Raw genomic sequence first — 10,684 nt, 5'->3', positions numbered from 1 at the left:
TGAAAAAAGTGAATGCCTTATAAAATGCAAAACAGCAATGAAGGCAGAGAGCCACATTGACCCTCCCACCCCCATCCCCATCCTCCTGCCCCCCACACAGCAAAGGCCCTTAAACAACTCCCAGGGTTCTCCTCCCCCTCAGGGCCTGGGGCTGCTGGCAACCCAGGCTGACCTCCGAGCTCCCCCCAGCCTCCCTCAGTCATCATGCCTCGTATACATGTGCAGAGAAGCTTCTTGCCACCTTTGAGTCACAGTGCACGCCCTAAGGGCTTAGGGGGCCTAACACTTCCCCATGCGCAGTGGCACAAAAGCCCTGTGAGGGAGGTGACAGTGTCACCCTTTCACAGATGACAGCGTAGGTTCAGTCAAGGTTAATGATGTGCCCAAGATCACCAGGACTCGGACCCGGTCTGCCGGCCCCAAGCTCAGTGGAATTAGTAGCTCTGCCCACCACGGCTTGTTTTTAGCTCCTCATCACCGCGCGGTGGTTCAGCCGGTAGAGAATCTGCCCGCAACACAGGAGACCCGGCTTGGATCCCTGGGCCGGGAAGATCCCCTGGAGGAGGGCACGGCGACCCATTCCGGTACTCTTGCCTGGAGAATCCCACGGGCAGAGGAGCCTGGAGGGCTACAGTCCACAGGGTCGTAAGAGTCGGATGTGAATTAGCAAATAAACCACAATGACCATCTCATGCGCATGCGTGCATGCTAAGTCACTTAAGTCCTGTCCAACTCTGCGACCCTGTGGACTGTAGCCCGCCAGGCTCCTCTGCCCGTGGGATTCTCCAGGCAAGAGTACCAGAGTGGGTCACCGTGCCCTCCTCCAGGAGATCTTCCTGACCCAGGGATTAACGAACCTGTGTCTCTTGTGTCTCCTGCATTGGCAGGTGGGTTCTTTACCACTAATGCCACCTGGGAAGCCCTTTATCACATGCTTATGTTCTTCTTAGCTGCTCTCCCAAGGAACAGAAACTGATCTGTGAGTGAAGACTGGGGCTGGAGGCTCCAAAGTGCAGGATCCTGGAAGGACAGCAGAGGAGGCAGAGGTGGTCCTGGAGCACTCTCTTGCCCGTTTGTGCCCTCAGCCCTCAACTCACGCTGGGCACAGCCTGGGCGGGTGCTCCAGGGATGGAGGTTGCAGAGCCACTGTATCTGAGCCAAACTGCCTACAAGGCAGGAGGCTGGGAGCAGGATTTGGTTTCTGTCTCCCATCTCCACCCTACCACGGTTCCTTTCTGCCTCTTGGGTCCTTCCAGGCTCTGCTGTTCTCGCCGTCTCACCCTTGAAGCCAGGCCTGACCGTGTCAGTAACGTCCTCACTTTCACTCCGTTTGTCCTGTCTCCCCGCCTTGTCTCCCTGTCTCCACTCATTTTTTTCTTTCCTCACAACCCTCTGCGCTCTGCCTCCCTCGTGTCTGTGTATCTCCATGCTGTCTCAGAGGCCCTCAAGACTTTCCCAGCATCAGTTTCTGTCCATCCCTGAATATCTGTTTATTCTCCACATCCGCAGTTCACCCAGCTCTGTGTCTCCCTAACCGTCTCCTCTTTTCATGTCTCTCCCCACATCTCTGTCCCCCTATATCTTGCATCCCCGAGTCTTTCACAAAGCCTTGGCAGCCTGGCAGCTCTGCTTCCATCTTCTCTCTTTGGTCTCTGTCCCCCCTACCCCTCCATCTCCCCATCAGGAGTCTTCCCACTCCTCTGCATCTTTCCCGTGTCTGTGCCCTGACGACGCTGCTTTCTCATCCTTTCTCTGTCTCAGTGTCTCCCCATGTCTCCCGCTTCCTTTCCTCTGTCTCCTCTCCATTTCCCATTCGTTCTATATCTTTCCTCTCCTCCATGACACTCTCTTCTGAATCTCTTAGTCGCCCAATTTCCTTGGATGGGGTGGAGGGCAGGAGGGTGGGGGAGGTAGGATTGTTGTTGCTGGGGGCTCATTAGGTAGAGATTGGTTTTTAATCAGCGCCATGGCAATGATGATGCAAGAGCTGAGATGCCACCTGATCCCCTGCCCCCCAGCCCCCCTCCTCAAACCTCCTTTCCCCTCCAGCTCAGCCCATCTGCTGGCGCCTGGGCACCTGTCTGGGCCTGCCCAGGTGGGATTTGGCACCTCCCAGACCTGGGAGTGGGGGTGGTGGTGGGGGAGCTTGGGAAAGAATTACAGGACTCCCCTTTGGGAATGCCTTACCCTGGAGAAAGCCCAGAAGAGGTTGATCAGCAACAGGGAAATGGCAGGTGCTTCCAGAAGCCTGAAGGTAGGCTGTGCACCTACTAAGGTCCAGGCCTATGACATGCATTATCTTACTTAATCTCCCTGGCAACCTAAGCGGCAGCTATAGTTAACCCCATTTTACAGAAAAGAAGGGTTGAGGCTCAAGAGGGTTTCCCAGGTGGTGCTAGTGGTAAAGAATCCACTTGCCAATGCAGGGGATGCCAGAGATGTGGGTTCAATCCTTGGGTCGGGAAGATCCCCTGTAGAAGGAAATCACAACCCACTCCAGCATTCTCACCTGGAAAATTCTGTGGACAGAGGAGCCTGGCTGGCTACAGTCCAGAGTGTCGCTAAGAATTGGACATGACTAAGGCTCAAGAGGTTGTTACTTGTCCAAAGTCACACAGCCGACAGAGCTTTCTTCACTGTAGCATACAGTCTCTGGGAGTCTTCACAGCCACGGTTCATTGCTGGATCTTCACAAAGGTTCAGTGAAGACGCTCAACAGCTGATTGGGGAAGAGAACTTTAGGTACTGAAGCATAGCCTACTGCCTCTCTGTGGTGCTTCCCTTGCTCCCTTGCTCCTGCCACCCTGCATCACACACACACCCCCTCAGATACGCACACACATGCACAGCCAGACTGGAGGCAGCTGAGCTATTGATGTGAACTCAATCAATGCCCATTTGCATATTGTTTTATAGCTGGTGTTCTGCGTGGCTCATCTGATACCCCAGCATGCTTGCCGCCTGCCTAGGTGCCTGCCCTCCTCCGCCAGTGTCCTTCCCACCCCGGTTCCTCCTCTCTCGGCACTCCTGTGCTCTGCTCCTTTTAGCCTCACCTCTTTCCTCCTGAGAGTCCCCAATTCCCAGTGGGTCCGATGGGGCCAGCCAGCCTAGAAAAACTCTTCATAGGATCTGCATCAGGCATCTGACCCCACTCCTCCTCTGGTGATGGGATAGGTGGGAGGCTGGGGGCTGCGATAAGAGGGTGCAGTGAGTCCCAGGGGGTGACGAGGGCAGGGGCCTGAACAGTAGTCCCAGGTAGGCTGGCAAGGGGGCTGGTGGGAGCCAGCCTTACGAAGAATGAGAGCTTGGTGAGGGTAAGGACTCTAGGGTCCTCTTCCATGCTTTAGTGCTGTCCACTTGCTCTTTTCTAGACTTCCCTGTTAGTACCTTGGGGAGTCTTTTTCCCAGGGAAAAGGAGACGGGAAGGGGCTATCATAGTCCAGCTGGGACTCAGAATGGGACCATGGTTTAACCTGGCTTGCCAGGGGCCTCTGTCCCTGCCGCCTCTGGTGTGAGAGACTGAGGGGGTTCATCTGTGATCCTGCCCTGGCTCTCGCCCCAGCCCCACCCCTTCCCCAGCTCTCCATTTCTTGCTTATGAAATATGCATGGAGAACAGATGTCCCTGCTCCCCCACTCCCCGCCCCCCTCAGGGCCAGCCCCCGCCCCCAGCTCCCAAGGGGGTTCCCAGATCTCTCTGCCAATGGCTGCCTGGCCTGACTGTTTAATATTGATGAGAAAGGGGGGCTGGGCCAGCCAATGGAGAGCTGGGGGTGTGTGTGTGTATCTCCATATATATACATAGGGCTGGGCCAGCTCAGGTGTGTGTCTGTGAGTGTGTGTGTGCATGTGAGTGTGGGTGGCCCCAGTACCTGGCTAAGCTTACCACCTGGGCCCTCTATCCCCAACATGTGTACCCCTCTCATCTGCCCCGGAGCCTGTACAGCCATGCCACGCTGCCCTGGAGAGGTCTAGAAAGCTGGTCAGTAACTTTGCAGACGGATGAGCTCTGAGCAGCCAGAGGAGACTGGGGCTGTCAGCGCTGGCCCCCTGTCCTGCCAGTTTGGATCCCCTCACAGGGTCCTCCTAGGTAAAGGGGGAACCATGGGCTGGGAAGGCTGGGCGTGTCCCTCCCACTCTCTGGCTCAAGTCCCCTCCCAGAGCCTCCCTCTAGTTCTGTCTCGTGCTGTGTCTCTCTGCATCCCTGGACCTCCCTCTTACCCACTTCTCCCCTTGGACTCTTTGTGCCTATCATTCTCAGTGGGGCTGGGGATGGCAGAAGCGGGGCAGGAAGTCCTTCCCCGGATGCTTGGAATTGCAGATCTTCGGAGCCTGGAACTTTGAGAGCAGAAGTGGATTTTGGGGCGAGGACTGACTTGATGGGTAAATAGACGCTGCTGTGCAGATTGGAGTTGGGGAGGACAGTGGGGCAGGTGGAAATGGGACTGGGGTCAGATTGGAAGCAGATGGAGTGGGCTGGGGGAAGGAAGGGTAAAGTGATCAGGGATGAAGGAATGTGGGGGCCAGGGAGAGGGGGAACCGGGCTGTGACTGGTGTGGAGAACCCGGCACTGAACTCCTGGAGCATGGAGTGGGGAGTTGCAGCATTAACACATACTGGGAGGTGCTGACTTCAGGGCCTCCTACGCTGTCGCCTAAATTTCAGCACTCACCTTCTTCTGTTTTGTGTTATGGTTGTGTGTGTACATGCATCAGATGGTGATGATCTCACACCCGTCAACCCTCAGAGCTTACTGTTAGTGAGCTACTAGGTTGAGCCTCTTTTCTGCATGGTGGGGCGGGGCAAGGCTGGCGAGTCCTGACCCCTGTGAAGGTCTGCTTCAGGCAGGAGAACTCAGGCTGGCGAGGAAGGGGAGACGGTGATGGCGAAGGAGCCTCTGTGCTTCTGTTTCTGGAAGTTAAGTCCGCAGGGCCCACAATGAGCGATCTGCTGTTTCAGCCTGACATTCCCCCAGAGCGAAGCCCTTTCCTCAGCCTTTCCTGGGCCATGTTCCAGCTGCCTCTCCCTGACCTCCTCTGCTCTCAGAGACAAATAAACCTTAGCCAAGCCCCAAACACAGGTCCCTAAAAGCTATCCCTATCCTCCTCTGCAGACCATCTCTGAACTGCCCTTGAGCTGGGAGAGGATGTGGAATGGAGAGCTGATTACATTCCCATTCCCCAGTCTTCCTTGCACAGTTGCCAAAAGGGCCAGGGAACAGCAAGGTCGAGAGTGTTGATGACAGAGCTGGAGGAAGGGGCTGTCTTGGGCAGGGGGACTGTTGCCAAAGGAGCTACGCCCCCCTGATTCTAGTGGTCAGGGTGGTAGGATCTGATGTCTGCTATGGTCCTGTTGTGTGGGGTTTGGGGGCTGGGAAGGACTGAGCTGGGTAGCAGTGCTGAGCTCCATATGCCCCAGTCCACTCTACAAAGGGCAATCTGCGTGCTTATCACCCTCACCCCTGCACACACACGTCCGGAAGCAGCCAGGGTGGAGAGGGGCCCTGGGAGGGAGGGGCTGGCAGGGCCAAGGCTTGCAACGTTCCCCTCACAACTGGGAGAGGTTTAGAGCCATAGCCCATCTCTCTTGGAGCTGTGGCTCCTCCAGTCTTGCTTAGTCCTCTGTCCTTTTAATTATTAAACATTTTTTTATTGTGATAAAAACACATAACATAAAATTAGAAATTTTAAGTGTATGCTTCAGTAATGTTAAGTATATTCATGTTGTTGTGAAACAGAGCTCGGGAACTTTTTCATCTTGTAAACCTGAAACTCTGTAACTTTTTAGTGATACCTCCCATACTCCTGGCCTCAGACTCTGAAGCATCATTCTACTTTCTGTGAACTACTTAGCTGCATCACAGAAGTGGAATCATAGGATATTTGTAATTTTGCAACTGATTTATTTCACTTAGCATAATGTCCTCAAGGTTCTTCCATCTTGTAGCACTGGTGATAGGATTTTCTTCCCTTTTAAGGCTGAATAATATTCCATTGTGAGTATATGCCACGTTTTTTAATCCGTGCATCTTTTGATGGGCGTTTGGGTTGTGTCCCTATTTTGGTTATTGTGAATAATGCTACAGTGAGCATGGGGGTGCAGACATCTCTTCAAGATCCTGATTTCGATTCTCTTGGACATATACACAGAAGTGGGATTGTGAGATCATGTGGTACTTCTATTTTTAATTTTTAAAGGAAACTGCATACTCTTTCCATAAAACAGTTGCACTATTTTACAATCCCACCAATAGGGCAAAGTGTTCCAATGTCTCCCTATCCCTGGTGTGTGTGTGTGTGTGTGTGTGTGTGACAATAATCATCCTAACAAGTGTGAGGTTACATCTCATTGTGATTTTGATTTGCGTTTCTCCGATGATTAGTGACGTTGATCATCTTTTCTTACGTTTGCTGACCATTTGTATATCATCTTTGGAAAAATGTCTTTTAAGTCCTTTGCCCATTTCTTGGTCAAGTTTTTTTTTTTTTATTGAACTGTGGGAGTTCTTCATAATACTCTGGATATAAATCCTTTATCATCCATATTATTTGCAAACATTCTCTCCCTTTATTTGCAAATATTCTTGCCCTTTCAGTCTGCTGATTGTGTCCTTTGATACCCAGGCGACTTTAAGTTTGATGTAGTCCCATTTGTCTATTTCTGCTTTTGTTACTTGTTCTTTTGGTGTCATACGTGAGAAATCATTGCCAAGTCCAACGTCATGAAGTTTTCCCCCTGCGTTTGCTTCTAGGAGCTACAGCGTTAGGTCCTACATGTAGGTCTTTAATCCCCTTGTTTAGTTTTATCCTGCCCTGTATTCTTCTCACCGGTTCTCCTCCTTTTCAGTTGCTGACTTTCTGGGTCTCCTCCTTTCTTTCCAGCTTTCCTCTTACTTCTTTACCCTGGGGCCACCTGCTCCTCTATCTTGTGCCCCCCACCCCCAATCCTCCCCTTGTTCTGCTGTCCTTTCCCCAAGCTTACAGTACCTTCCCCCTCCCAGCCCATCTTAAACCTTCCTCCTGGCTCCACATCTCTGAGCTGTCCCCTCCTTCCTGCCTCTGACCTTATTCATTTCCCCTTCTTTCTTCCAGACTCCCGACCAGAACCCTGACCATGGAACCCTGAAGTGGCTCTGACTTCCTGAGCTCAGTGGCAGACCTCCCCACCCCAGGCCCTTCCTGCCCCTCCCGCCACCAGCTTTTAGGCTCCCAGAGGGAGGGGTGGGGAGGGGGTCCTGATCTCACAGGGCGGGGGGCATCCATCATGATGCTCAACTCAGACACCATGGAGCTGGACCTGCCTCTCACCCACTCTGAGACCGAGTCCGGCTTCAGCGACTGTGGGGGCGGGGCGGGCCCTGACGGGGCGGGGCCTGGGGGGCCGAGAGGGGGCCCGGCCCGCGGCCTGGAACCTGGAGAGCCGGGCCGGAAAGACCTGCAGCACTTGAGCCGTGAGGAGCGCCGGCGCCGGCGGCGCGCCACAGCCAAGTACCGCACGGCCCATGCCACGCGGGAGCGGATCCGTGTGGAAGCCTTTAACTTGGCCTTCGCGGAGCTGCGCAAGCTACTGCCCACGCTGCCCCCCGACAAGAAGCTTTCCAAGATTGAGATCCTGCGCCTGGCCATCTGCTACATCTCCTACCTGAACCACGTGCTGGATGTGTGAACATGGCCTGCCTCCCCGCTGGGTTCACCCGTCTCCCCGGGTCTCGCTGGGGTCCCTTCTCACCCGCTCACTGCTTAGAACGGCCTCTCCTTCCTGAACCCCTGTACCTCGCATGGCATGTACCCACAGGCCCCGGGCCCAGGAAGAGTGCCCACTGGTGGGTCATGAAAGCGACTTTCTTTGACTCACCCAGGCACCCAGAGGGCTCCTTTCATGGGTACCTTCCACGGTTAGTGGTTGGGGCCCAGCTGGTTAGAAAAGCTTGCTGGGGTGGTGGGTATAGTCTTGGCGTCTCCCCCTTGGCTCGCTCATGGGCTGCTGCCTCTTCTCCTCCTAGTCCCAAATTTTCAGAGACTTCTGTGCCCCTTCCCCAGACCCCAACTCTGCCTCCCACCCTCTTTCTACCCTGTTCCAGCTTCTCCTGTCCATAGTAGGGAGGGGGCATGAGAACAGGAAGGGGGAAGGCTGGGATTAGAGTGGGGTGGGCTTTTTCTTAAGCATCTCAGTCTAGCCCTGGGAGGCAGGGGCTCAGGGAGTTAACTCCTCTGAGGAGCATCTCAGTAGCTGGGAATTGTGGGAAAACTCCCTGTTTTCTATGTCTTTCCTGAGGCTTAGCATATACAGACCTCGGTTCTTACTTGGTAGTGAGTGCCTTGCCCTCTCTGAGCTATTTGGCCCTCTCCCTTCCCCTTCCACCCAAATATCCTGATTTGCTTCCTCCTTGTGTGCAGCTAGAGAAAGGGAAACCTAGATCTTGGGGTAGGGGAGCATGTCCCCAGACTCAGCCCAGAGTATCTGCAAAAGGGCCCTGCAGTGGGTGGGCTGGATCTCATGTCTGCTTCCTCCTCCCCCGCCCACCACAAAGATGTGAGAAGCCCACACTGATTTCTCTGTCGGGTGCAGGGGTTATGCCCCATTATTGCCCTCTGGGAAAGCTCAGCTCTTTTGCCCCATGACTTGTTTATTGTATTTTTTTCTCTTTCCTTAAGCTGCCTTTAGCAGGGGAGACCCCTATCCCACCCCACCTTGAGGCCCTCTTGTCCCCACCCTCCCCCCACGTTGCTGAGCCCACCTGCTCACTAGCTGGGGTCAGTGATGGAATGAAGGGCCAGAGAACCTGTGTAGAAGAGATGCTCTCCCACACTCCCCATGTTCCACCTCCCTCTCACCAAACTCCTAGCTCTACAAGGATATTATTTATTTACGTATTTATTTATTCATCTATTTATTTACTTATTTATTTATAAATATTACTATTTATTGCCGAGTCGTGCACTTTGGGGTAGAGTGAGGAGGCTCCTGGCAGCCCTCGCCTGGCCTCTCTTACTTCCTCCCTGCTTATTCCCTTCCCTTTCTTGTTCCTTCTGCAGCTCCAGGTGTGTGGGGGATCCCTTTCCCTCACCACACCCATATCCCCTCCTAGGACCCATCTGTCCTGATACCCTAATCCTTGGGATGATACCCCCTTTACCCTTCCAGTGCTCCTGGATCCTTCTTCAGCTCCCTTCATCCCCAGACAATCCCACCCCAGTCCTGCCTGCTTCTTTTTTCTTTCTAACCTTCCCCCAGGATCCTCACTTCTTCCTAAGAACCCCTCCCCAACAGTGGGCCCTCAGGGGTCTGTGTCCTGTGTGTGAGTCCCTCCTGTTGAAATTCTGATTTCATATACAAGGAAAAATTAAAGTGACCTCATTCTAGTACCAGGTACGGCTGTGGATCATTCGACCGGGTTGGGACGCTGGCTTGCAGGTTGTGGTAGGGCAGGCATTAAGGGTCCCAAGCTTTGAAGACTTTTATGGGGTCACGAGAGCTCATTATGGTGGGAAAATGAAAAAAGAGAGATGAGGGGTGCCAGAATGTGTAGGGGAATGTGTAGCAGGTCCCAGGCTCCTCCACCTAGAGTGGAGTACCTCCATCTTGATCCCCATCCAGGGACACCTACTGACTCTTCTGATGTTGTGCTTCTGCTCCTGTGCTCTGTGGATCAGAGAAGGAGCTGAGTGTCCTAGTGAAACCCATGTTAAACGTGTGTCTGTGGGTCCCCGCTGCTGGGCTATGCAACAATTCATGCCGTGGCTATGAATCATTATTGCCTCTGAGCTGGGTCAAAATTCCTCGCAGTCACAGTTCTTGGCCCATTTTGTGTTTCTCAGCTTTTGGATACAGGAAAGACCACAGTGGAGCCCCCGGGACTAAGAGGGAAATAGGGGCAGGGCTGCAAAGGGGAGCTGAAGGAATAGCAAAGGAGTCCTGGGAGAAGCTCTAAAGCTACCTTATAGTTGAGGGAACTAGAGTCCAGAGAGGAAAAGAGCCTTGCCTAAAGTCACACAGCTAGTTAGGGGAAGAGAGGAAGTTCACACCCAGATTTTTCTATGTCCTGTATTCTGCCAGTACTTCTCTGCTTCTCTGAAATGACCCAGCCTGCCAGGTGCTGCTCTATGGGCTCCTTTTTTAACAGGAACTTCAATAAACTAGAGAGTATTCAGAGTTGTGCGGTCAAGAAGGCACCACACACTTCACTTCTGTGAAGTCTGGAGATAACTTCACAGAAGGAGCAGGTGAAACACGGAGGCTATGTGTCTTTACAAGTGTAGAAAAAGTGAATGTTGTTCAATTGTGTCCAACTTTGGTGACCCCATGGACTGTAGCCCACCAGGGTCCTCTGTCCATGGAGTTTTCCAGGCAAGAATACGGGAGTGGGTAGCCATTTCCTTCTCCAAGGGATCTTCCCAACCCAGGGATTGAATTTATTGAACAATCCAGGTCTCATGCACTGCCGGCAGATTCTTTACTGTTTGAGCCACCAGGGAAGCCCTTTACAAGTGTGGACTTAGGGATAATAGGATACCCATCTTCAAATATTGAAAGAAAAACAAAAACAGACATTCTATGAGGCCCCAGGAGGCAGAATGAAGACCAGCAGGTGGAAGTGACAGGAAACAGGTTTTTAACTCCAAAAAACGTTGCAACATCTGGAGCTGTCCAGCAGTGGGAGTGCCTGCCTCAAGGAGGAGGAGTCC

General features: G+C 53.2%; 1 protein-coding gene across 1 annotated transcript; it reads left to right on the top strand.

Moving 5' to 3' along the window:
* The first annotated feature begins 4,521 nt into the window (after positions 1 to 4,521).
* Positions 4,522 to 9,367, top strand: NHLH1 (nescient helix-loop-helix 1). The gene has a single exon (XM_019987992.2). The coding sequence runs from the start codon at positions 7,263 to 7,265 to the stop codon at positions 7,662 to 7,664; it is 402 nt and encodes a 133-aa protein (XP_019843551.1). The 5' UTR covers positions 4,522 to 7,262; the 3' UTR covers positions 7,665 to 9,367.
* Positions 9,368 to 10,684: the final 1,317 nt, after the last annotated feature.

The sequence above is a fragment of the Bos indicus genome, chromosome 3 (genome assembly GCF_029378745.1).
Source record: "Bos indicus isolate NIAB-ARS_2022 breed Sahiwal x Tharparkar chromosome 3, NIAB-ARS_B.indTharparkar_mat_pri_1.0, whole genome shotgun sequence".
In the NCBI taxonomy this organism is placed as follows: domain Eukaryota; kingdom Metazoa; phylum Chordata; class Mammalia; order Artiodactyla; family Bovidae; genus Bos; species Bos indicus.
The sequence above is the reverse complement of the archived record's forward strand: the minus strand, read 5'-3'. Positions and strand labels throughout refer to the sequence as shown.

Excerpts from the sequence above, each read along its gene's own strand:
- NHLH1 (XM_019987992.2), top strand. The coding sequence starts at position 7,263 with ATGATGCTCAACTCAGACACCATGGAGCTGGACCTGCCTCTCACCCAC.